This window comes from Calonectris borealis, chromosome 1 (assembly GCF_964195595.1).
Source record: "Calonectris borealis chromosome 1, bCalBor7.hap1.2, whole genome shotgun sequence".
NCBI lineage: Eukaryota > Metazoa > Chordata > Aves > Procellariiformes > Procellariidae > Calonectris > Calonectris borealis.
In genome coordinates, this window is record NC_134312.1 from 87,417,872 (window position 1) to 87,443,112 (window position 25,241).

A 25,241-nucleotide genomic window follows, 5' to 3' on the forward strand; every position below is an offset into this window, starting at 1 on the left:
AGAGCTGCTCACAGGAAGAAAACCCTCAGTTCTCACCCGGGGTCTCTGCTTCTTCGTGCTGCTGTCAGAATGCTTCTTGGTTTTCTCCTCCTCTCTGAGGATGCGGCGTCTGCGTAGCTCTGCACTCACTGACACTTCCAAATACGCTACCTGCTGCAGTGCCACCTGTCCCACAAGGGACACCAGGTGCATCAGCAGGAATGTGGGGAGGCTGCTAGCATCATCAGAGACTCTGCTGGGAGAAACCCCTGGATCTAGTGGAGAAAAATTACTACAGTTCAATGTTGATCTAAGACCTCTTCCCTCATCAGTTACTGCCAAGTCTCACTGTATAACCCATCTCCATGCTCCACAGGCTCCTTCACAGCACTTGCACCCTTCCACACCAACACCTCCACTAGCCCCTCAGCTCTGTTCTCCTCCTGTAGTTACTCTAGGCCACCCAATCACAGCACTAGAAATCACGGGTACAGATTTCCTTCACCAGCTTTTTTCCTCACCAGCTTTCTGTCCATCAGCCTCCTGCAGCTTCTCCAGAGCTTGCTGACCGCACGCCTGCAGGATTTGAGCACATATCTCCTCTGCCCCTTCTGCTAGCTTGTAGATAAGCATTACCGCTGCCTCCATGAAGGGGATCCAGTGACCACTTGGCTGGGCAAAGCCTGGTGAGAAGAGGGAGCCATGTACCACACCAGCAACAACACAGGCTGTCTCACAGCCCAACTCCAAACCTGCTGCTGACTTGAGCTCACCTTTACTCACAGTCTCACTCAGGCACCCAAAGAGCATGTGGTTCTGTGGCAGTCGAAAAGGGGCATTGTTCTTCCCCAGTGCTGGCTGCAGAGAGAACAGATGAGTTACTGTTACTACATAAGATATCCCCCCATGCCCGTCCTGGTACTTAACCTTGCTATGTGCTAACCAAACCCATACTAGGCCCATGGCTGGGACATCCAGTATTGCTCTGCAACTAAACACACAGCAGGGACATTACTGTCACTTTTGAAGGCGTGGTGGCAGCACTGGGTGGATTTAAAGCTTGGCCTAATGATGATCCCAGGCCAACTCAGATCCACTGTTTCACCTTAAATCAAAAGAACTCTTTTGAAATCTCAAAATGATTCTTTTTAAATCTGGTATTATTTACTCATTCTCCACAATGAATGAAGAGGGAAACCTTTAGAGCCTCTTCAGTTATCAACAGTAAGTCAACTGGACACCCTTGCCTAGGGGTACTCCAGAACCATGAGGTTTTGTTTAAAAGCAAAATATCATCAGTAGAAATAACAGAGGATAGCTCTGGATCCAACACCACCTCACCCTTAGGCTGTTGCATATGCTCTGTATCAGTCCCACCACATTTTAGGCTGGGAGTAAGATAACCCAGAAAAACTTCTAAACCAAGTATGACAATGCCCGAGATATCCCAGCATGTCTGTGGCTGCCTGATCAAGGCATACTTGACTAAAACAAGCTACTGCTTCAGAATTTACCAGCTTTCAGTAGCTGGAAACAAAATTTCTCAATTCACTACAATCCTACTCTCTCTACTGAATTTCTGGTTGGTGGGGGGGAGGGGAAGGAAGAGCTACCATAGTCATTCAAGTATCTACAATTCAGTCCCTTCTCACATACAAACTTAACTGCAGTGCTAAGTCAACCTTAAATTGAATTATAACTGTCTTCAGAACATTTAAGAATGTTGTAATACACATTAATTCATGAAGGTCCTGCAGGAACGTCCACAGCGGAAGGGGCAAATGCAGAATGACGGTGCTGTGTGAAGAAGGGCTGCTTTTATGATGGAACTCCTGAACCAAAATGCCCCAAATGCTTGAGTCAAAAAACAAAGAGGTTTTTTTTTCAAGTGCATTAAAAAAAAAAAAGTATAAATTGTTCCCCAGACAAAGAAGCCATCAACCATCATGTTGTTGTAAGTACAACATGGACAGGATTGAAAACCTTTCATGTTTTATATTCAGCTGTACAGCTGACAACTCCCAAATATCAATTAATAGGGAGGGCAAAAGAATCACAACACCAGAAAACATCAGTAGAGGAAAGGGCATCATGGTTGAGGAAACACAAATCAGCTTAGATCTGGGAGTCTGAGGAAAAGAATTGAAAGAAAAACAGATTTTCTTGTGCACTGAACTCTTTACTAATTGAATTCAGCCTGGGGCCTAATGAAAATTCTTTTATTATATGTTCACTGAAGTGTAGTAAGCTTTCCAGACAGTGCTGCTGAATGGTCTCAACCTACTTAATTTCAAAATCGGTAAAAACTTAATCACTTCTCTCTCTTTTCAATACAAACCATTTTCCCCCTTCTTTGTTTCTGGATAACTGTTTCTGAATGACCTCAAGAACAAGCTAAGAGTCTTACCTTAGGGTTACCGGCAAGTTTGGAGATCGCATTGCATACTTCTTGAGCCAGCCGATAGTCTTCACATACTTTCTCAGACAGCCCTACTGTCACCAATACATCCAGGTTGCTACCTATGATCTCTGGCTTCCCTCTATGGAATGGAAGGAACGGGGGTATTACACGAGTTGCTCCTGAAAGTTTACAGAAGTATGCATAACCAATAGAAATACTCCTTGTGCCTTGCAGCAGGCAGTAGTTTGAGTAAGGGGGGAGGGCGGTGGGCGAGGAAATCCATCCAATGACTCAAGATACAGCTATAGGAGCAGCAAGCAATATTCCACAGAAGCCAGTATAATCCATACTCCACTAAGAGAGGAGGTTCTCCAAAGTGAACAACACTGGGCATACTGCCTCTTTGTAAAGAAAGAAGATTCTTGACTCTTCTTTCTTATCAGAAAGGAGCAAAACTTAAAAGGGTAAGACAAAGAAAAATGTTGCAAAATAGAAAAGAGTCCAGCAGCTCAGGACTGGTGATGCATGACTCCTCCTCCCTTACTGTGGGAAACAGAACAAAACAGTAACATAACCCCCCAAAAAACCACACCCCCACACACCTCCCTTTCTACTTCTGAAAGGTAGAATTATACAGGCCAGGTCTGAGGACTATACAATTAACCGGGTGAAGGAGGCAAGAACAGAATGTAATGTATTTAAGAAGAGAATCTAAAGAGTTCCTAAGGGGCATCTATAGGATAAAAGCAAAATCAGCTCCCTTAGTAGATCTGTGAAGAAGGCAATGCTGTTCTTATTGCCCACGCACATACCCATGGACTCAGCACAGGATCTCATGGGATACACCCCAGAAACCTACAGTTTTCTTTAAATCCCATGATTTTAGGGAAGGATATTAATTTTGAAATGATGTCTACAATTCTGCTGCAAGCATGTGGGATGGGATGGTAGAAATACCTTGGAAGGAATATCTAATATTCAAATTGCAGAACTGGCTGTAAGCTCCAGAAATGGCTCCAACTCTAGAGCCAAGAACTTTAAGATCATCATTATGCAGACCTATTTTTGACTGATGAAGGACTGAAGTAAGAAGAGCAAGAAGAAATCAGCAGGTAAGCTAAATGCTAAAGGGTTACTGGGCTGGGAAACTGAGGAAATGAAAACCTTATAGTGTAATTATACTCTTTTTGCCCCCAGAACAGGAAGCAGATTCATTTCCCTCCACGGTAAAGGCTCCAGACATCTCTACTCAGCAGCTTCTCACTGTTCTTATCCAAACACAGACAAAGCTGCAGAGCTGTGACATGCTAAACCCTGAGAAGGGATGGACATTCAGAACACACAGAAAGTAATGTGGTCATACTCATTGAGAGACCATACTGGTGGGACCCAGTCCTGAGTTTAATTCCAGGCTTCGTTACCGCATGACCTGGTTACTAATTTTGAAGCTGCTTCAATAAAAATCAACTCCCTGTACATCCTCCCACTCACAGGATTAGACTGGGCCCTGGGCTCACCGTGCCATCATCCCCAGCAGCATCACGGCAGCACGCCGTTCTAGTGACGAGCACTGAGATTTTTCTGTGAATCGCTCCCAAAGCAGCTGGATCACAGCAGGCTTTATTTCATCTTTCTGCACAAACTCCGAGATCTGGAAAAGAAATGCAATAAAGCAAGTATGGAGAGGCAGAGGAAGATGGGCTTCAAACCAACAAAGACGTTAACTGCAATGACTACCATTTTAATATAATAGACATCTAAGATCACAAATACAATCCAAACCCAGGCAAGGCAAGTACTCACTATTTCTTCTAAGCACTGTATCATTCCTAGCGATGCATCCACCATGATGAGAGAGAGAGAATTCACCAGGCCCTGTGCCCTGGCCCTTTGAAGGGGAGGAAAAATAAAATAAATTAATAAAAAAAAAAAATTAAAAGGTAAAGAAAAATTGTCACAATTACTCTGCTATTCAGAGAGCTGAGGACATCTATTTCATAACAGAGCTGGTCCCTGGGGACAGGAAAACTTCCCCCTCCACAAGCTGGAGTTCTCCAAGTCACCCAGCTCAAGTGCCAACAAACATGACATGGGCTCAAAAGTCCACTGCCTTGTGCACTGCTGCTCCTCCCGGTGCTCAAAAGCCCAACAAGAGGCACTCACCAGCCACTTCCCAGTTTGCTCTTGTCCTGGTTTCAGTTGGGATAGAGTTAATTTTCTTCCTAGTAGTTGGTATATTGCTGCGTTTTGGATTTAGTATGAGAATAATGTTGATAACACACTGATGTTTTAGTTGTTGCTGAGCAGTGCTTTCACTAGTCAAGGACTTTTCAGCTTCCTGTGCTCTGCCAGGTGTACAAGAAGCTGGGAAGGAGCATAGCCAGGACAGCTAACCCAACTGACCAACCATATGACGTCATGCTCAGTATATAAAGCTGGGGGAAGAAGGAAGCGGGGACATTTGGAGTGATGGCGTTTGTCTTCCCAAGTAACACGCATGATGGAGCCCTGCTTTCCTGGAGATCGCTGAACACCTGCCTGCCGGTAGGAAGTAGTAAATGAATTCCTTGTTTTGCTTTGCTGACGTGTGTGGCTTTTGCTAAATGTGTATCCTGATGTTTGAATGTCCCACCACCCATTGCTTTCAGTGTGGTCTTTAGCACTCCATTGTATCGTTCAATTTTTCCGGAGGCTGGTGGGGATGATCCCCTTGTGATAGGGAATGTGATAGACCCACTCAATGCCATGCTCTTTGGCCCAGGTGTCTATGAGGGTGTTTCGGAAATGAGTCCCGTTGTCTGACTCAATTCTTTCTGGGGTGCCATGTCACCTTGCTTTTCAAGGCCCAGGACAGTGTTCCGGGCGGTGGCACAGGGCACAGGATATGTTTCCAGCCATCCGGTGGTTGCTTCCACAATGCTGAGCACATCGCGCTTGCCTTGGCAGGTTTATGGGAGTGTGATATAATCAATCTGCCAGGCCTCCCCACATTTACATTTCAACCATCAGCCTCCATACCAGAGAGGCTTTTCTCGCTTGGCTTGCTTGATGGCAGTGCATGTTTCACATTCATGGATAACCTGTGCAATACCATCCATGGTCAAGTCCACCCCTCAGTCACGAGCCCATCTATACGTTGCATCTCTTCCTTGATGGCCTGAGGTGTTGTGGGCCCACCGGGTTATAAATAATTCACCCTTATGTTGCCAGTCCAGATCCACCTGAGTCACTTCAGTCTTAGCAGCTTGGTCCACCTGCTGGTTGTTTTGATGTTCTTCAGTGGCCCAACTCTTGGGTACGTGAGCATCTATGTGATGTACTCTCACAATCAGGTTCTTTACCCGGGCAGCAATATCTTGCCACAGTGCGGCAGCCCAGATGGGTTTATCTCTGCGCTGCCAGTTGTTCTGCTTCCATTGCTGCAGCCACCCCCACAGGGCATTTGCCACCATCCATGAGTCAGTATAGACATAAAGTACTGGCCATTTTTCTCGTTCAGCAATATCCAAAGCCAGCTGGATGGCTTTCACCTCTGCAAACTGGCTCGATTCACCTTCTCCTTCAGCAGATTCTGTGACTTGCCGAATAGGTCTCCATACAGCAGTTTTCCACCTCTGATGCTTTCCCACAAGACGACAGGACCCATCAGTGAACAGGGCATATTGCTTCTCATTTTCTGGTAGCTTATTATACAATGGGATCTCTTCAGCATGTGTCACCTCCTCCTCGGGCAATATTCCAAAATCTTTGCCTTCTGGCCAGTCCACGATCACTTCCAAGATTCCTGGGTGACTGGCGCCTGAGTAGCCGCAGTGCCTGCCGCCAGGGTCGATCTCTGGACGGTATTCCTAAATAGTTATTTAACCCTAAGCAAGACCTGAACCACATTCAGGAGACATAGCAATAGGAACATGCTTGTTTGAACATACCAAGGATATTCAAAATTCTCAAGAACTGTTGTGAAGGGCTTCATGAAGAGGACAGAAGAAAAAGGAGTTTCTGAAGATATGAAAGGGAAGGTATAGGAAGCTGTCTCCCCCGTAAATTGGCTCTCCGAAGAGAAGAGGTAAAAAGTGTAATTACTAATAGTTTCTGAGAGATAGCTCCGGAAGCACAGGGATGATGGCAGTGCTGAGTACGATCTCATGACCAATAAGTTTATCATGCCATAAGCCAGTGTTACATAATATAGCAAAGCGATAACCTTAATCCATCTCCCAGAGGTGATAAACAGCACATAAATACTGATAAACAGTATGTACAGCAAGTAAGGTGTTACATCACACAACTCCAAGAACAAATCCAACAACTCTGAGAGCAAATAAACCAACATTGTGACCAGCAACATAACGAACGCTTATAACAGATTTGCCGTAACACACTTTGGTCAGATCTGTCATTATCTCAACCCTTCGAGCCTCATGTTGGGTGCCAAAAAGGACTGTCGTGGTTTAACCCCAGCTGGCAACTAAGCACCACACAGCTGCTCGCTCACTCCCCCCCAGTGGGATGAGGGAGAGAATCAGAAGGCTAAAAGTGAGAAAACTCATGGGTTGAGATAAAGAGAGTTTAATAGGTAAAGCAAAAGTCACACACGCCAGCAAAGCAAAACAAGGAATTCATTCACTCCTTCCCACTGGCAGGCAGGTGTTCAGCCATCTCCAGGAAAGCAGGGCTCCATCACGCGTAACGGTTACTTGGGAAGACAAACGCTATCACTCCAAATGTCCCCGCTTCCTTCTTCCCCCAGCTTTATATACTGAGCATGACGTCATATGGTTGGTCAGTTGGGTTAGCTGTCCTGGCTATGCTCCCTCCCAGCTTCTTGTACACCTGGCAGAGCACAGGAAGCTGAAAAGTCCTTGACTATGAAAGCACTGCTCAGCAACAACTAAAACATCAGTGTGTTATCAACATTATTCTCATACTAAATCCAAAACGCAGCACTATACCAACTACTAGGAAGAAAATTAACTCTATCCCAGCTGAAACCAGGACAGCTCTCAAGCACAAGTCAAAGTACTATTCCTCCTAGAGCGTAAGAAACTGAAAATCTCTCTATGAACAAATAAGGCCAGAGCGCAAACTGCAGGACAGTTGTCTCCAGGCAATACTATCAAGAAGGAATAAGCAGCAGTGAGTGCTTTTTATTGCCCTAATGGTACAATATGGTATGAGGTATGGTGCATCTCACCAGGGTTCACACTTATCTTAGTGAAAGTGTATCCAATAGGATTTAGATGTGGGCAAGTGCTAAGAAAAAAGAGCAAGTGCCACAGTAGAGAGAGGAGACACAGCTCCTCTCTAGTGTGGAAGAAACAAGCATGCAAGCAGTACCCATCTCCCACCCCCAAATCCTCAATAAGGATCAGCAACAAAGACCCCATTAACGTCCTCTCATCTGCCACATGTAGAGATTTGTTACAAAAAGATTTAAGATCGGTCTGAATGAAATACAAATAGAAACGTGTGTGAAAGCACCCAAATGATAATAATAGTAACTGACCTTTCTAGTGTGAGGGATAAAGAAACGGTGTATGTTGAAAAATCAAGGATACAACTGACAGTAAGAAAACCAGTAAACACTGAGGAATGTGTTGTTCACATCAGAAACAGAATTCCTACACTCAGATAAGGTCACAGCATGCATGACTTGTCAGCAAAAACACTGAGCTCTGGTAACAGAAAGATATCTCTAACTGTAGACCACACTGCTTACCATTCCTCTTATTATCCCAACAGGATGAGCGACTACAGCCATAAGAAACCTAAAATGAGGGAATAGACATTGGGCAACAACTTTGCCCACAGAGGGTGAAGTATGCAAGACACTTAGACATGGGATGACCCCATCAACAGTCGACTCCCAAAGGGGTTGAAATAGCTGTCAAAAAAAATCAGTTCATTGTTGCCAATCAAGAACCCAGCTGACATGACGAACATTCATAACTGACACCCCTTGTTCCCTATCACATAGGGACCCTACCCAGATCATTTGAGCACACGTATCTTGGTGCAGTGCTTTGTACGAGAGTGAAATTTATGAGAACGTTAAGTGTGAGTGCCTGATAACAGTTTCATTTAAAATAATTCTCAGTTTCTCCTTCCATAAGGTCTCACATGGAGTTCTGCTGCATGAATTTCCTACACCTGAACACTATGACAAACCAAAAGCAGAAGCTCAGCAGTAGGTCCCACAGGAAGATTGGGATACTCAGATTTATAAAAACATCTTGGAACTGCACAAATGTTGGTAACAGCTCAAAGAGGAAGCATCTTTACTAGTGGATACAAACCTTAAGTTTCAGCTCAGTATGAAGCGTGGCAACTTTGATTTCTCGTCCTGTCCACACACCATTCCCAACAGCTCCCCAAAAGAAGAAACAGGGGAGGGGAAAAAAAAGAAAAAAACAAAACCACCAAACAAAAACCCCCCAAAACCACCTTCTGATTAGGAAGAGCCATACCTCTCCGATTCCCCGCTGGGGCTCAGATAGAGCCGCCTGTAAGCGTTCAGTACAGCCTCCTTAATACCAGGCTCTTTTGACCATATGAGGGGGAGCATCCTGCGAACTCCAACCACTGCCTGGGGCACACCAAACTGCGAGACTGTCACAAAGAACTCAATGGCTTCCTGCACCACTGCAGAGAGAAGAACAGTTGCGTTAGTGCAGTTCCTTCCTAATTAAAACAAATTCATAAGTGTACTGCTCTCACAGCAAGCCCCACAAGCATCTAAGATCACTTCTACAGTCTTGAGCAGAGGGATCAACTCAGAATGGGGTCACCAGTACAAAGATGTAGAAGTCCTGGAGGAAACGGGCACAGGTTAACAATATTACAGCTAAATGTAATGTGATACATTTAGGAGAAGAGCACAGAGACCATGTCTGAGAAAGAACAAAAATCTCTTCTGGGAAACGGCAGCTTTGGAAAAAAAAAATCTCATGTTCACAGCAGATAAAAGCAGCTGAATGTAAGTACCAGTGTGATGCTGTAACCAGAAGAACTAAGCTATTTGATGTATAAATAGGGTAAGGAATAACATATTTGAGTCCAGCCTTACTATTCCCGAAATGTACTGCCCAGTCTTCTGCTCATAAGACAAGAAAAAAACATTAAGTTGGAAAGCATTCACAAAAGAGCCACAGTAGTGATTAGAGAGACTGTACAATGTTCACAGAGTCTGACCTCTGGTTAAGTGGGAGCTTACACCAGTATAAGCCTCAACTTATAAATCTGAATAAAGATCCTCTATCAGATGTGTTCATACCTAGACAAGCTGGTATGCTTCCTCTGCCCCCAGTCACACAAGAAGATACACATTTGCAACGGAAAAAATAAAGTCAAATCTTTAAATCTTAAATCTTTAATTAAAAAACATAAATCTAAGCACAAACATCCCTTACCACTACCCCCTTACCCAACAGCATACTGTCTCCAAATGGAGACAATGTCTCAAAAGGTCTCAGCTGTCCAGACACCCAACTGGCCTTCCTTACACTACAGCATAGGACAACACGGAGCTGGAAAGTTAGTAAAAATCTGCACAACCATAAAAAAAACCCCACAAAACAAAAGCCAGGTGCTTAAGTATCAGGTGATGGGCACCCTTCTCAGCCTTTAATGTCAAATGACCTGAAAAGACACTGAGTTCATTTTTGTGTGTGCAAACAGCTAACGACATCCAAACCTTGCTGGGGAAGCCGACATGCTTATTATGGGTAATGTATGAGTTCTCAATACAGATGAAGCCTCAGAAGTGTCTGCATGAAGCTAGGGCGCTTTAGTGCCCAGACCCATCTGTTCCCCAGAACTATGTGAGTGGTTGGCAAGTGGATGTGCCAGAGAGGATGGGAGAGGAGGGAGCTGTGCCCCTCCATGCCCCAGGCCCCTCGGGGATGCTGATTCATGATAAGCACTTAAAAAAAAGTCTAACTGGTTACAGTATTTCTAATATTAAATATGAATAGCTCATAAGGCCTACTCATCACCACCTTTCACTACAGCACGGAAGAGGAACAGGCCGTAGAACCTGCTGATCAGGATCACTTCTAGCTACAGAATAAAGTTTAAGGAAAGGCAAGGCGGATGAGACAAGCTGCTCAGTTCCCCTCTTGTGGCCAGCATAACACCTGAAGCTGCATCAGGGCTCTGAGCAGGTAACAGAATCCAGCTTCACTGGCCATGCTTACTTTGGGAGAACCTCAGCTGAGACGATGAACATACATCCCCTCCCACAGGAGGGGGGGAGCCTCCATAAATTAAGTCATTTTGGTCACCTGGCTTTTAAAAACATTTTCAACCTTGATATTTAAAAAATGGATTCCGAAAAAGCCCATTCATGCCCTAATGCAATCTCTTCATGACACCCATTTAGATGGTGCTTGCTTTTCCAACGTCCTGGAAGTGCCTGTGACATCTGCCCAGTGAAGAGCAGCTCCTCCAACCTTTTCCCCTTCCCCTGGGGCTCCACCACTCCCACGTCTACTCTTCAGCAAGAGGAAAGATCTGGAAACTCTGAACAGGGGAGAAAGGGCCCCCTGGCTATTTCACACACCTGAGACACAGTTTTCATACATCATCTTGCTGATCAGACTCAAGGCTTCTGTGATTTTCACTGAGAAGTTGTAAGCATCTTGCAGGTATTGCACCAACATCTCCTGTTTGACCAGCTCTGTTTGAGGCTGCTCTTCTGGTACAACTTCTTCAGTCTCAAGGTGACTGTTGCCACGTGGAGGATCCCCACTGTTCTCACCTGGGCATGAACCTGCACAGCACGAACACTTGTTTGTGAGCAATATTGAAGGTACAAGAGAAACAGGCACAGTTCAGGGTATTTTAACTCTTCTCTCTCCACCCCATAGTGACACCTTGCAAGAGCCAGGAGACAAAAATCCAAATTCTGCCACCAGATTTAGCTACAAAGACAAAATCTCAGCATGGTGTAGAGCAAGTTCCAGTACTACAATGTCATGCACCAGAGAAATGCCAACTTAAGACAGGGGTGGAGAAAGGCATGGTCCAGTTGGGGTAAACTCCATTAAAATGCTGAAGGGGTTAATCTGAAATTGACAGCTCCCCAAAGATGGACGAGGCCCAAAAAGAGAATCAGGGCAGAGTAGGGAGAAGGCAAATACTACTACTCCCCAGCAAAGTTTGTGCAAGTGTGGAGAGTTGACAAAGTTAAGAAGATTAAATTATTTAGACGGTAGCCTTTTGATAGGAATGAGCTCAAGGGGATTGGCTAGGAAACCTTATTCTGAAACAAAACCACCAAAGATAAAGCATGTGAAGTCTTAAAAATATGCCCAGAGTCTTGAGCCCCAGATAAGCAAGTCTTTGCTTGAATCAGATACTTGGTCAAGGCCGCTAAGTGTAAGCATTATGTACCACCACGTGTTCAGGAAGCAGAACTCCTGACAAATTCAGACAGGACAGAAGAGTGTGAGTGCATAACATTGTCTTCACTCCACTCAGCAGATATTATGCGAGTTAAAGCATCAGAAATGCACTTCTAGTGGGAACATGGAACTATTCCAACCAGAAATGAAATGACAGGACTAATGTCATGCCACAAAAATGCCAGGCCACTAGATGAGCAAATGATCCAGAGATGGTGCAGCTCTATGAGCTGTCAAGTACACACAGACTGACCCCGTGGGTCAGAAGGAGGGACAGGGCATTCCAGAGGGTTTTGGTCTAGCTCTGGCATCAGCTTGGACTTAAGGAAGAGACAGAGTGATCTGAAGTAGTTACCTGTGTAAAGTCTCTTCAGAATGCCCAGGATTGTTGCCTCCTCGTTTTCCTCTGTGGGGCCACTGAAGGGCTCCTTCCCCTGGAAGCGACACAGGGCCTTCTGCGTAAGGCGGGCTGCACTCCTGGACAATGACATTGCCCAAAAGAAGAACATCAGCAACCCATTAGGGCAGAACACAAGGGAAACCACCCAACTTTGCCCTGAACACCCGGGAAAGCAGCTCCTGCCAGCATCTTGTGCTGGGAGCCCATGTCAATCTCTTCTACAGAGTAATGTTACTGGAAATCATCCCTCTACCCTGGAGCTCAACCCTTTCTTGAACAGAGAATGAGAGACCAACATATCCCTTGGGATAAATACTTTCTCAAACTACAGAGCTTTCTTACTTGTAATTCAGCTTCCTCAGCAGCCCAGTGATTTGCTCCGATGTACCCTCCACTGTTTCCTCAACTTCCAGCACCTCCTCTTCCCCTTCCTGCAGTGATTGAAAGAGCTGCTGTGTGGCAGCCCGAACTTCTGGCAGCATCGCTTCCCACTCTTCCTCTGGGGTGATTTCTGGAGCTATTAAAAAAAACAACAGAGGAAATGAAGAATACAGAGACTCAAATGAGACCGTAAATGGGGAGAGAAACTTATCGGGAACTTAGGAATTCTACTTTTTTTTTTTCCCATAGGCAGGCACTATTCCCATTGCTGATCCCACCCAGACTGCAGTAAGAATAGACAAGAATGCTTTGGCATAAAAAAGAAACCACTGAGGGTAAAAAAATGACAGGTAAGAGAGAATCATCATTTGCTATTTATTGTTTTGTAGGCAGGAGGGTCCAAGGGTAATGAAGTTTAAATTAATATCTGACTAAAATTATGGCTCAAGCAGTCCTTGAATGGTTGAAAATGGAAACCTAGGAGGGTGTTCAAAAGCATTTTCAGTTCTTACCCTGAAAATAGGATATTTAGCTAAATGGACTGTTGATCTAGATATGGACATTCATACAGTCCTGTATGAACACCACTGTATGAAAAACTGTTGTGAGTTTAATCCCAGTTATCTGGCCTCACTGTCTCACATGAGTAAGATCTGAGACAAAAGCCACCACAACCTGGGAGCAAATTTAAGATGAGGAAAAATAAGCCCTGGTATGCCTTGGGAAGGGGAAAGAGAAAAAAGGGAAATTACCTGCTGTAGATCTGCCATGGTCCCTCATTTCTTGCAGCTTCTGCATCTCTTTCTTCAGCGGCTCGGCCAAGTCAGTACAGCTTAACTGAAGATGCCAGGAAGAGAAGTAGTATGTTACTTATCCTCCTTTTTCTGAAATGCTAGAATTCTCCTTTCTCTTCCACTCTCTGCTTTAAGTTGTCAATCCCCTCAGATAACCCTGGTTTTGGAAACTGGAATAGCAGACTCTGGCCATCATCCCAGAACGGAAACTGCTGTAAATTGCCAGTTTCAGGCTCAGAAGCTCAGGAGAAGCTGCAGCTAAACACGAAGAGCTGCAGCTCTGTGCAGTTCTAAAAGACTAATTCTGATCCTAAGGAAAGAAACCCCACAGCGGATTCAAACCAAACTGCTGCAGGTTCCACAGTCAAACACATCCCTCCTGGCCTTCAGCATACCTATCAATTACACTAAGCGAGGGAAGAGCCAGAGAAAGCAAGATTTGAACCTGGGAAAACCAGAAAGCTCCCACCTGCAGAGCGAAAGGCTACATTGTCCCTCCCATAAGACACAGAAAGGCTGCTGCCCTGGCTATAGCACACTGCAGATATTCAGCCTGCAAACAGACCTCTAGCATATCCATCATACTAGTCAGAATTACCTTGCAGGAGAAGGGATTGTTGGACAAAAACGCAGCCAGGAGCTGGATCGCATTTTTAACTACTACCACAGATTTGTCTTTGAGACGCCCAACAGCCAGCGATACCACAGACTGAAACTGAGTCAAAGGCAGGGCCTAGCACACAATGAGAGCATGGACAAAGTTATCAAGAAGGTCCAGAGACTCATGAGAAGTTATTTTACTGCAGACATATTAATGTACTAAAAGGCACAGATTATAGATTTATAGAAAAGTCTAGGTCTGAAGGGACCTCTGGACATCATCTGATCCAACCTCTGTTGAAAGCAAGGACTTAGATTAGGTGTTATCCAGGGTCCTGTTGAGTTGAGTCTTAGTATGTCTAGTGAGGGTGATGTTTTCCCATACCGATGTCTAAAAAGAGCTTGCGTACTGTGCTCTTCCTTCTAGTCTGTCCCAGTAATAAAAAGCAGCATTTAATTTCTGCTCCCCAGTTGCTTCACCCCTAGGATCTTTGGTCTCTTGGGAAAAATGAATTGCAGACACCACAGTACACAGGGACAATACCTTTCTCTGTTAAACTTCAGTCTCTGCAAAGAGCAGGGTGACAGAAAATCCCTTAGAAAGCACAACAAGGGAAGGGGTGACTGAGGCAACGCCATTTCCCCAGCACAGACTTACCTTGCACTGAACGATTCGAGTGAAAAGCTGCAGCACGCGGCTGCGCACAAAGCCATTGATGTCACAGATGTGGGCCTGCAGCATATTCAGGAACTGGTCCCGAGTACCACGGGCGGCTTCCTCCAGCTGGTCACCATTCAGCACCTGCACCAGCACTTCTGCCATAGCCGCCAGAATGGCATTTCGCATCATATAACTCTGCAAAAAGAGGAGTTGTTGAACCAGGAACAGACAAAAAGACACGACTTGATATGCCAAACTCTGGGCCATCCAAGTCCCAGGCTCTAGCAATTTCTCCATTATGGACTTTGTACTAACTTTGGGTGAACATAGTTGTGCCTGAAAGAGACAGTAATCCAACCCTGCTATCCAGCTAGGTCCACAGAAGCCAAAAACTGATATGAGAAACACTTATGGCTTTTAAGGGCAGTTTAAGAAAAGGTAACACAATGACAAACTCATTAAGTACCGAAGAACAAGGGACAACAGCTGGGACCTCAAACCAGTAAGCAGTTTCCCATTCTCTGGTATCTGGGAGTCACAACCAGACAGTAGATGTCATGGTTTCTGTTTCCTTGCATCTTTTAGGTAAGGGCAGAACCTATTCCAAAGGGCAGGTTTTGGCTACTTGATCTCTGTGAAAGAGGTTCTCTTTTCAGACAGAAAAAATGGGTAGCAGCACCTCCACCACTTGACTTCTCCAGACAGGTAATATTGTGGAAATGTACCTCCCCATCCAAGTGACGCAGGAGAACGCTCATGTTGGATAGCACCAGAGCTGGAATCTGTTCAGCCAGTTCAGTTATAAAGGTAGCATAACCCTTGATTCCAGAAGCATCACGAGCCAGATCCTGCGGACATTTCTGTCCGATTTCCCTGCACAGAAAGATGAAACAAGGAATAGGGTGCCTCAAGTTGCTTGGGATAGAAGGACAAGCCTCGGGGTATTTTTCTCACCTTAGCAATTCACCCACCAGGCTTTTCAGACCATACTCTGTAGCCCAGAGGCTCACAGCCTGTGCAAACACTGGGGCTACATGTTCAAAGTGCTGCAGCATCTGCGTGATCTTCAGAGTGGCACCTTTCACACGTGAGGAGGAAGAAAGAGGTCAGGGAAAGTAATTGGGAATGGCTTCAGGAAGAAAGCAGAAGAGCAGGAACTCACTGAACATGTGATCATAGTGATTCAGAGCTGCAGCAAGCAGATGCATCACAGCTTCCCGTGTGGCCCGGTACTTCTGAAGACAGATGCTTGAATTCTCCAGGATACGGTAGCAGCTTCCTGTCATTAAGCTAAAGCCACAGAAGAGAGACAGTATCACTATCACAACTTGCATCAACATCATTCTAGCACACTGCGCTAGGCAAACATTTCTCTCAAACCAGAGAGGTCCTCCAGTATCCTTAAAAAACTGAACAAACAACATCTGAAGTTTAGAGGCCTACATAAGGAAAGGAAGAGGTTCCTAAACACACTGCTTTTGCCTCAAGACAGTTTCCTCAGTTTCCCAGCGATCTGCACCCCACTGAGGGCTGTAATAGCACCTCACTAGCAGATTTAACATTTAACCCTCCTTCCAGAAAACCAGTCACCCATCCGACCTCTACATTCTCTTCATCCCATACCTGACAAACTCTTCTTCCACCACCAAACCACCCCAAAGCTGACGGAGATCCAGCTGCAGGAGCTGCGTGAGCAGCCGTAAGAGCGGCTCCCTCTCCTCTTCCCAAAAGGATCCAGAGATCTTGGTATGGTTCTTCTTGTTCTAGAAAGGAGATTACGCGATGCGATACATCAGCAGCTGGACAACAGAAAAAACCCCATTGCCACCCTGCTTCCCTCCAAAAAGAAAAAGACTGTTAAATTCTACAGCATTAAGAGACATATAGTGAGATGTACTGTATATACCCACATCAAATGACCGTTGCTGTCATTTTTGACTACAGAAGGGAAGTCAAGAAATTACTGGCACGCTAAGTACCAGCCAGACACTGAAGAAAGAAACAGAGGGGCCTGGGCATCTGAGTCCCTGCTGATGTTTAGACACATATGGTCCCTTTGGCTGTTTTCCATGTACAGTTTCACAGAAATCCCAGTACTCCACATTATGCACTGCTCTTGCTGGCATCATGTTTAAATAAATCCAGCTATAACATCTGATAGATACTACAGAGTTCAGCAAGCTTACACGTTTCCTACTTTTATCATCTTGTTTTCCTCCCCTCACCTACCTTCCCACCAGGATCCACCTCCAACAAGCGACTCTTGCAGGTTTCCATTTCAAAGGCATCCACCAATCCAGTCAGCAAATAGCAGTTCATCTTGAGAGCGTTGAGGTGAGCAGCGCGGTCTGCATGGCTCAGCCCAGAATCACCCAAGATGGCAGGAAGTTCATTGGAATGATGGGACACCACTGAAGAGAGGCAGAAAGTTATGAGCTCTCCTTGCCAGGCCCCTCAGCCATCCTCTCTTTTGGAGACTTGGAGCAGTCATCAGATTACCAAAGACGTGTGCTCACATCTTACCAGCTGTAACACGGGCTACCCCCTGCAACCCAAACCTTGGATGTGCTATCCTGTCCTATCCCCACAGCCCCCCATCAGCTCATAGAAACACTCACTCAGAGCTGATCCATCCCAAAGATGTAATTTCCAAGGATGTGGGAAAGGGGATTTTCTGTCGGCCTGCCCTTACAGCGAACACGCACAGCTCTGCATTGTCCACCAAGATTACAGACCCGTATTACTGGAATGGGCTGAGGGTGCAACCCAGCTGGTCAAGTCACATTAGCCTTTATATCATCATTGAGCTGCCGAAGGAGAGCAACCTCTCTATTACTCCTGCTTCAGCTGGAAACAGCTGATACCCACCGTGCATCATCAGCTCCAGGGCATCCTCCTTGACAGCAGTCCCCACAGCTCGGAAGTGGCTGCAAGGCAAGCACAGTGCATGAGAGCAGCGAGTAAACACCACCAATGAGAGGCGCGGGCGCCCGAGTGCACCAGCCTCTCCACAGCCCTCCTCCACCCGCTCCGCTCCCGCTGTCCCCGGGAGCCCCGGCCCCGCGCTCGTCACTCTGTACTCACTGGAGCAAGCTGTAGAGGGGGTCGAAGTGCTGCAGCACTGCCAGCGCGCCCCGCGCCCGGAAGGCGGTCCGGAAGGCTGCGGGGAAACACGGAGAGGGGCGGGGGAGGGACACACAGGCGGTCACGGCCGTGAGCCGGCGGTGGGAGCGGAGCAGGCCGGGATGGGTGTGGGGGGGTCTTACCTACGAGGGCGGGCGGCAGCTCGCGGGCGGGCAGCACCTCTTGCACGACGTAGCGCCCAGGGCCGCCGTCCCGCAGCAGGTCGGCGGGGGCGAGGGGCAGGTGGAACTCCCAGGCCGCCGCCATAGCGCCCGGCACAGACCCAAAGGCCGCCGCCGCCTCAGGCCCGGGCACTCAAAACAGCGCGCGCGGGCCGCGCTCGCCCCGCCCCCTCCCCTGCCTATCAGCGCCCAGTAGCGCAAGCCGCGCGCCAGCGCCTCACCCAATCGCCGGCTCCCCTTCCCTCATCGACCGTTAGCGCGACGTCACCCCCTCATCCTTCCGCTTCCCGACAACTACAGCCACCGGAAGGGGCGGGGCCGGAGCCACGGGGCGGGCAGCCCGGCGGCAGCCCTCCTCCTCTCCCGGCGGCGGGGTGACCGCCCGCGGGGTCACCCCAATGGCGGCACTGGTGCGGGCGGCGGGGCGAGCCCTGCTGGGCCGGGCCGCGCCCCTGGTGCGAGCCGAGCGGAGCGTTAGCTGTGGCGGGGCGCGTTGGGGGCCCGTGCGGCCCGGCCTCCCCGTGCCCCTCTCCTCGCCCCTGGCAGGGCTCACCCGGCCCTTCCGCATCAAGGAGCCCCCGAAGCCCAAGCAGGTGGATCGGTGGACGGAAAAACGGGCCTTGTTCGGGGTCTACGACAACGTGGGAATCCTGGGTAAGACCCCCCCACACTTCCTGCTGTGGCGCCAGGGCAGGACGGGAGGGAGGGTGGACCCACCTGCGGGCGAGCGGCTCCTCCAGCGGCGAGGGGGCGGGGGGAGAGGATTGGGGCCGGCCGCCCTGGGAACGGACTCCTCCCGAGCCTGGCTTCATCCTTTCTGCTCTGCCCTCCTGTTCTCAGGTGACTTCCAGATCCACCCGAAGAACCTCATCGTGGGGCCCAAGTGGCTGCGAGGCTGGCGGGGGAATGAGCTGCAGAGGTGCATCCGCAAGAAGCAGGTGGTGGGAGATCGGATGTTTGTAGAGGACCTCCACAAACTCAACAAGAGGATTCGGTACTTGTACAGGCGTTTCAATCGTACGGGGAAGCACCGCTAGGAGCAACCGTGGGTTCAGCACGTGGAGCCTGGTTTTGTGGCATCACGGTCAGAATAAAGCTGACTTTCGTACAGTTGGGTTCCCAAGTGCTTTCTGCAACCTTCGCTGTGCATTTCTGGCCCAGACCCAAGGTTCTGCTGCTGCTCCAGGCCTGAGCTCCTCTGTGCCAGTTCTGCCCCCTCAATCATTTCTGACATAATTCTCACAGACATCTCTTCTAGCCTGCATCCCTGAACTTGGCCCAAGAGTCCTCTACTTTTTGGCCAGGCTTCTAGCATCCTTTGAGTCTCTGTGAGCCCCAGGCTCTCACATCCTACTTGACAATTTCAATACACGCCATCTTAGGCTTTTCCTCACAGCCAGATTTTCAAGTTAGCAATAAGAGTGCTTGCTAATACTTCTTCCTGCTTGCCCCCTTGCCCTCCATTTATCTTTGATTAATATTAAGCGTGAATGATCCAAATGTTAGTTGAAAGGCATCAAAACCTGTCTTTAGAACAGGATTTGTCTCTTTCACACGGATGATGACTTAACCTTATACTAATGACACTTACTGACCAAGTGGTCTTTTGTTTATAACTGTTTTAAAAAACTCTTATCTTCTAGTTTTCCATAACTGTTATTTGTTCCTTTAGAGCAGAAGTTAAGGTGAGTTCAAAGCTGGTATACCTCTAGTCCAGCATGAGAAAGACCATTATATACATCAGAAAAATCTGTATGATGAGCAGGCATCTGCCTATCTCTTTGCCCTTAGTTGTTAATTTGGCTGACTTTGTGTCCTGTTACAGAGCAATGCTACTCTGTTTTTAAGAGCAGTTGGTTGGAAGTGGCAGGGAATGAAAAGAACTTTCTTTAGGTCTAAGCCTTAGAAAGGTGAAGCCAAAGTCTCTGTTCAAGCAGCTGAAGTCCATGTTCTCAGGAGCAGGGTGGCAGACCTGGGGGACTCTTGCCAAAAGGTGTTGTGGATTCAGGAAACATGCACAGATTCAAGTGGAGACTGAGCAAGCACCTGGAAGAGAGCAGCTGAGGGTTATTACATATGTAAACCACAGGTGTAGCAAATCCTTGGCTGGAAGTATGTCGGAAACTGGAAAAGTGTCAGAGAAAAGTATCTTGTACCCTTTGTCAGCTCTTAGTCCCTAAGCACCCCTGGGCAAGGGCTCTGTGGGCCAGTAGTTCCACAAGCTCCATCTTCTGTTATTGCAATGGTTATTGGAACAATCCCCAAACTGCAGTGGGAAGGTCGCCAAGCTACGGAAGCGTTTTCCAAGACCTGTCCCTTCACAGCTTGTCTGAAGGCACAGCTTAAAACCCTTCAGTTCTGCTGAGGCTAGTGCTAGGTTGCTCCTTAACCCTCAATAGTCCTATCTGCAAATCATCTGGCTCTCGTCACAACCCTGTATTAAGTCTTCACCTTCCATGTAGCCGTGGTCTTTTAGCTCCCAGGCTGTAATTTAGAACGTCTCTATCTCGTGTATCTACTAATGACATGAGCTGACAATGTGCGCTTGAAGCCCAGAAGGCCAACCGTATCCTGGGCTGCATCAAAAGCAGTGTGGCCAGCAGGTCGAGGGAGATGATTCTGCCCCTCGACTTTGCTCTGGTGAGACCCCACCTGGAGTCCTGCGTCCAGCTCTGGAGCCCTCAGCACAAGAAAGACATGGAGCTGTTGGAGCAGGTCCAGAGGAGGGCCACGAAAATGATCGGGGAGTGGAACGCCTCTCCTATGAAGAAGGGCTGAGAGAGTTGGAGTTGTTCAGCCTGGAGAAGAGGAGGCTTCAGGGAGACCTTATTGCGGCCTTTCAGTACTTAAAGGGGGCTTAGAAGAAAGATGGAGACAAACATTTTAGCAGGGCCTGTTGCGACAGGACAAGGGGTAATGGTTTGAAACTAAAAGAGGGTAGATTTAGACTAGTTATAAGGAAGAAATTTTTTACAATGAGGGTGGTGAAACACTGGAGCAGGTTGCCCAGAGAGGTGGTAGATACCCCATCCCTGGAAACATTCAAGGTCAGGTTGGACGGGGCTCTGAGCAACCTGATCTAGTTGAAGATGTCTCTGCCCACGGCAGGGGGGTTGGACTAGGTGATCTTTAAAGGTCCCTTCCAACTCAAACTATTCTATGATTCTAATCTACCATATCTGACACTAAAAACTTTTATTAATAGCCTGTATCACCTTATGAAAGGAAACTGAAGTTCAGCGTGGGTGTGAACCAGTCGCTTGCCACCCTACTCACCGCACCAAATGCTGTAGGGGGGGACTTCTTGCACCAGCACGCTCCTGCCTCCCTTTTTGTCCCAAATCGAAGCATCTTCCCTTCTGATCCAGCAGGCTTCTTAAAATCTTTAGAGGGGAAGACCCCAAACGCGTACCTGTTCGCGGGGCAGCTGCTAGAGCCCGGTTTCCCCCAGCCGGCAGCGGAGGCTCAAACGCAGCCGCTTCAGGGACTCCTTCACGTTCCCCTTCGTGCCCTGCTGGATGGTGGAAGCGGGCCGGCGGCGGCCTATCTTAATTGCGGAGACAGCGGCTTGACCAGAGCCAACAAACACACCACGGGGGCGGGAGTTACGCTGCGCGGCCCCCGGCTGTAACGGCGCCGGCACGGGCTGGGCCCGAAGCGGAGAACCAGACGGGGCAGGTAACCACGTTCAGGCCCTGCGTGACCCGCACGGAGCGCGGCGGCGGGGCCTCGCTCGGGGCCGGCGACCACCCAGGCCCTTTCGGGACCGGGAGAGGGCCAGGGCCCGGGCCCGGCGGGGCGGAGGGACGCGCCGGACACCCCCTCCCCGCTCCTCACCGGCCCCTCCGCAGGGGCGGGGCGCCGCGCGGCTCGCGCATGCTGAGCGGGGGAGGAGGGGGGCGGGCTCTGCTCCCATTGGGCGGTGCCAAGGGCGAGCCATAGCGGGGCGGGGCTTGTCCCCTCGGAAGTCCGGAGCGAGGGAGGGGGCGGGGCTCGGCTAAATCTCAATCTTCACAGGGCGCCTCGCTCCGGCAGGGTTGAGGAGCACTGATTGGCTGCGGAGGAACCCAAAGGCGGTGCTGATTTGCGAGTCCTGCCTGCGGCCACTTCTGATTGGCTGTTGACTCTAGGGGCGGAGCCTCGTCTCCTATAAGTTTTCGGGGGGCCCCGCGGCGGCTGTATCGGTGCGCAGCTGCCGGGGGAGGGTACAGGTGCGAAGCTGCTTGTTGTGGCGTGCCCGGGGGTCCTGGTCCGGTTCGGCGATGTGAGTGTCCTCCCGATCGTAGGCGGGCTGCGGCGGGCGCAGCGTGGGGGAGGGAACGGGCCAGCGCGGAGCCCGCGTCCCGGCCGGCGGCGGGGCCGAGTGGCGCATTGCAGCAGCAGCCGCAGGCAGGGCTGCCCGCACCGCCCCCCCGCGCCCTGGGCGGTCCCGCTCCTCGCCGCGTGGAGGGGGGTGGGGGGGGTGGGTGTGCGTGCGTGGGCCATGCCCCACCGGTGATGCGTGGGGCTCTGGGCCGCCGCGCCCCCTCCCAGCCGGCAGCCACCGCTGAGCCCAGCTGCCCGGGGGCTGCCGTCCCCCCCGGGACGCCCCCATGCTGCGTCCGGTCGGCGTGGCCCCGTCCCCCGCGCTCCTCCCGGCGCTTGCGGCACGCTGCGGGCCACGTCCCGGTCACCTCCGCGCGGCCACGCGGCTGTCACCCCCCTCCCCGGCCCCCGGGAGGTCGCAGCGCCGGGCATGGCCGCACCCGCCAGGCTCCCGCCACGGGGCTGCCCTCCCCGCTCCCCTCCTGGGCCTGTCCTGCTCCGGGCTCTCCCCCGAGCTCGCCTGCTCCCGGTCCGGGGGGATCCAGGGAGGGCGCGGGCCCTCGGGGCTGCTGCTGACACTGCCCCCAGCTGCGGGCACTGGAGGGAGTGCGGGAGGGGGGGTCGTCTCTCTTGAGCGGCTGACGGGGTTTTCTCTTCGCCCATACGTGTGTTTCCCTAGGTCTGACCCAGCTCAGCAACCTGCTCCTGGGGCCCCAGAAGAGGGAGCCCCCGCTGGGGGCCCCCCCGGTGGGGGCCCCCCTGGGCCACCCCCCAATCTGAGCAGTAACCGTCGGCTGCAGCAGACGCAGGCCCAAGTGGAGGAGGTTAGTAGCTCTGCCAGCCGTGCTGGCTTCCCGTAGGCTGCCTGGACTTTTCTCCTACCGCTCTGCAGCAGCGATGTTCTTGACAAGCATCTGTTGCTGAGGGGGTGGATGCTCTTGTCATGCCAATACCAGAAATGCATTAATAATCAAAGTATGATGGCAGAGCTATAAAGAGGTTGGAGGAGAGATGAAATTGCTTTATGTTTAAAAGCTGCTTAATTCCAGATACGACTTCTAAGGAGAAGGCCTGTTAGATGTTTGGTACCTTGTATCGTGTATGTGTTACGGAAATAAAGCTATACAGCATCCAGAACCGCTCTTAATCCCTGCCTGCTGCGTCAAGGGAACAGTCTGTGTGCAGGCTCAATGTGCGGGGAACCTTGGCTGACTTTCCAGGGTCAGTGTCTACTGTAGCGTGGCTGCTGGCATGCAGTAACGCCTTTGTGCCTCACTGGGGCAGCAACATGTAGCTCTAAGTTATCTTTGCAGTTACTGGGGAGTGAGCATATGATTACTCTCATGAGGGTGGTGGTTTAGGCTTGTTGGATTTGAGAGCTTTTAAAAAGGTGAGAATGTGGGGCTGAGGACCTGGTTTAAGTGTTCTTGAACTGATACTTTAACAGAGGGTCTAGGATTTTTTCCCTGCTTCAAAGTAGGCAATGACTTGAAAGCTGTTTCCTATCCTGACCTTTTTTCTTTGTTTAGGGCTTTCACTTGTTAGTATCTTAGTGTTAGTTATTGGCCAGCTTACTGCTCTTACTCTTTCAACTCTCTTTACCAATACAACTGCTGCTACTATTCTTCCTTCTGCAGGTGGTTGATATAATGCGTGTAAATGTAGACAAGGTGCTGAAACGAGACGAGAAACTGTCAGAGCTAGATGACCGGGCAGATGCACTTCAGGCTGGTGCCTCAGTATTTGAAAGTAGTGCAGCAAAACTCAAAAGGAAGTACTGGTGGAAGAACTGCAAGGTGAGTTTCCTAGTGCCATGATCTCCTTCCTTAGAAGGCAGTTGGGCTAGTCTTCTCCTGCAGGGCTTTGAGAGGATAGTTGGGGCTTAATAACTATTTCAAATGCTAAGGATTCTTTCACTGTGGAAAGACTTTGAGGCCTTGGCTGTCCTACCTTCAGGGTCTGGCTTATATTCCCTGGCTGTCAGGGAAGATGTGAACTTGTCAATCTGTTTTGAGTATTACTCTTTGACAATCTCTCTCTCCAGATGATGATCATGATGGGAGTGATTTGTGCCATTGTGGTGGTGGTGATTGTAAGTAAGTACTGAAAAGCCCAGGATCAAAGGTGAAGAAGCACCAACTCTTCTTTAAGTACTTTAAAAGAGTACTTTAAACTCTTCCTTTTTGGTTTGAAATCTGGAGGGTCTTGATTGCATAAGTGTTAACTTCAGTCCTTGGGGAAGGGAGGTGGTGGTGCTGGAACTCCTACACTTACTGTGGAAATGGTATGCTTTACATAGTAACGAAAGGAATTGGGGGTGGCCGACATTGTAGAAATGGGAAACTCTGTCTGCCAGGTCAGGTAAACCTGTAAGTATGAGGGGCATTTACCCTGGAGTGGGTGGGTTGGCAAGTCCCTTCCCTGGTTGGGCATTTGGAGGTCTCTGGGGGACCTTTGGTGTAACTTGCCCTTTTGTTCTTTCCTTTTTTTCCCTATTGCTTTGTCTCCAGTCTACTTTTTTACTTGAATGTAGCTCCTTCAGTCTGCAAACTACTGTCCCCCTGTCACCTTGCCTGTCTCTTCTTGCCCCTGAATCTCTCCTTCCCTTCCTTTCCACCTAGCTTCTTCATTGATTTCTTTATTGGTTTTAATTTGTCTTCTGTATAGGACTCTGAAGCGCTCTACTGAATGCGGTTAGACTCTTCAACAGCTGCTGCAGCTTTAGGGAGGGTCATCTGAGTTTAGAGGAAAGGGAAGTAGAGGAGGAGTGGGTAGCTATTGTTCCTGCTCTTCTGCAGGGAATTTTTGTGGTTTATTTTTGGGTGCGAGCTTGTCAAATAGTGCCTGTGTGGACTCTAGCAAAATAAGAATGCCTTAACGCAGTGCCTTTGGGGATGAAGGACTTCAGCATGTGAGATTCTCTAGTGTTCTGCCTAAAAAGAGTGGCAGCATGACTTAAGCTTTTCACTGAGCTTCTGAAATAAAGGCTAGTTTGTGTTGGTCAGTCACTG

At 48.9% G+C, this 25,241-nt stretch overlaps 3 protein-coding genes and 1 non-coding gene across 12 annotated transcripts in view; 2 read left to right on the forward strand and 2 right to left on the reverse strand.

Moving 5' to 3' along the window:
• The window catches only part of NCAPD2 (non-SMC condensin I complex subunit D2), a 28,494-nt gene extending 9,727 nt beyond the window's left edge, over window positions 1-18,767 (reverse strand). For 3 of the 5 annotated variants that reach the window (XR_012676142.1, XM_075165407.1, XM_075165436.1), the window contains exons 1-21: window positions 17,887-18,203; window positions 17,705-17,780; window positions 17,489-17,547; window positions 16,850-17,031; window positions 16,244-16,383; window positions 15,783-15,910; window positions 15,575-15,698; window positions 15,346-15,493; window positions 14,618-14,815; window positions 13,958-14,092; window positions 13,318-13,402; window positions 12,527-12,701; window positions 12,140-12,261; window positions 10,941-11,150; window positions 8,848-9,022; window positions 4,184-4,268; window positions 3,898-4,031; window positions 2,387-2,519; window positions 753-837; window positions 501-662; window positions 37-254 (exon numbers count right to left, since the gene is read on the reverse strand). Coding sequence is in view for 4 of the 5 variants with exons in the window: in XM_075165407.1 (XP_075021508.1) it covers window positions 37-254; window positions 501-662; window positions 753-837; window positions 2,387-2,519; window positions 3,898-4,031; window positions 4,184-4,268; window positions 8,848-9,022; window positions 10,941-11,150; window positions 12,140-12,261; window positions 12,527-12,701; window positions 13,318-13,402; window positions 13,958-14,092; window positions 14,618-14,815; window positions 15,346-15,493; window positions 15,575-15,698; window positions 15,783-15,910; window positions 16,244-16,383; window positions 16,850-17,031; window positions 17,489-17,547; window positions 17,705-17,780; window positions 17,887-18,010 (2,898 nt within the window). In the remaining variant the exon portion in view is untranslated. Of the gene's footprint in view, window positions 1-36; window positions 255-500; window positions 663-752; window positions 838-2,386; window positions 2,520-3,897; window positions 4,032-4,183; window positions 4,269-8,847; window positions 9,023-10,940; window positions 11,151-12,139; window positions 12,262-12,526; window positions 12,702-13,317; window positions 13,403-13,957; window positions 14,093-14,617; window positions 14,816-15,345; window positions 15,494-15,574; window positions 15,699-15,782; window positions 15,911-16,243; window positions 16,384-16,849; window positions 17,032-17,488; window positions 17,781-17,886; window positions 18,204-18,642 lie in introns of those variants that run through there. The other 2 variants (XM_075165425.1, XM_075165416.1) reach the window with 2 other exon arrangements.
• On the reverse strand, window positions 17,106-17,428 carry LOC142078134 (small nucleolar RNA U85). Its single transcript, XR_012672143.1, has one exon. It is a non-coding gene; the product is annotated as a small nucleolar RNA U85 (small nucleolar RNA).
• MRPL51 (mitochondrial ribosomal protein L51) lies at window positions 18,226-19,035 on the forward strand. Its single transcript, XM_075165449.1, has 2 exons — window positions 18,226-18,579; window positions 18,766-19,035. Exons 1-2 carry the CDS (start codon window positions 18,324-18,326, stop codon window positions 18,960-18,962), a joined length of 453 nt encoding a protein of 150 aa, XP_075021550.1. The 5' UTR covers window positions 18,226-18,323; the 3' UTR covers window positions 18,963-19,035.
• Window positions 19,036-22,111: 3,076 nt separating this feature from the next.
• Window positions 22,112-25,241, forward strand: part of VAMP1 (vesicle associated membrane protein 1) — a 33,451-nt gene continuing 30,321 nt past the window's right edge. For all 5 annotated transcript variants that reach the window (XM_075165524.1, XM_075165531.1, XM_075165515.1 and 2 more), the window contains exons 1-4: window positions 22,112-22,189; window positions 22,910-23,054; window positions 23,868-24,026; window positions 24,275-24,326. In XM_075165524.1, the coding sequence (XP_075021625.1) occupies window positions 22,188-22,189; window positions 22,910-23,054; window positions 23,868-24,026; window positions 24,275-24,326 (358 nt within the window). In that variant the 5' untranslated portion in view covers window positions 22,112-22,187. The remainder of the gene's footprint in view (window positions 22,190-22,909; window positions 23,055-23,867; window positions 24,027-24,274; window positions 24,327-25,241) is intronic.

Excerpts from the sequence above, each read along its gene's own strand:
- MRPL51 (XM_075165449.1), top strand. The coding sequence starts at position 18,324 with ATGGCGGCACTGGTGCGGGCGGCGGGGCGAGCCCTGCTGGGCCGGGCC. Across the intron at positions 18,580-18,765 it reads CGACAACGTGGGAATCCTGG|GTGACTTCCAGATCCACCCG; the intron begins GTAAGACCCCCC and ends TCCTGTTCTCAG.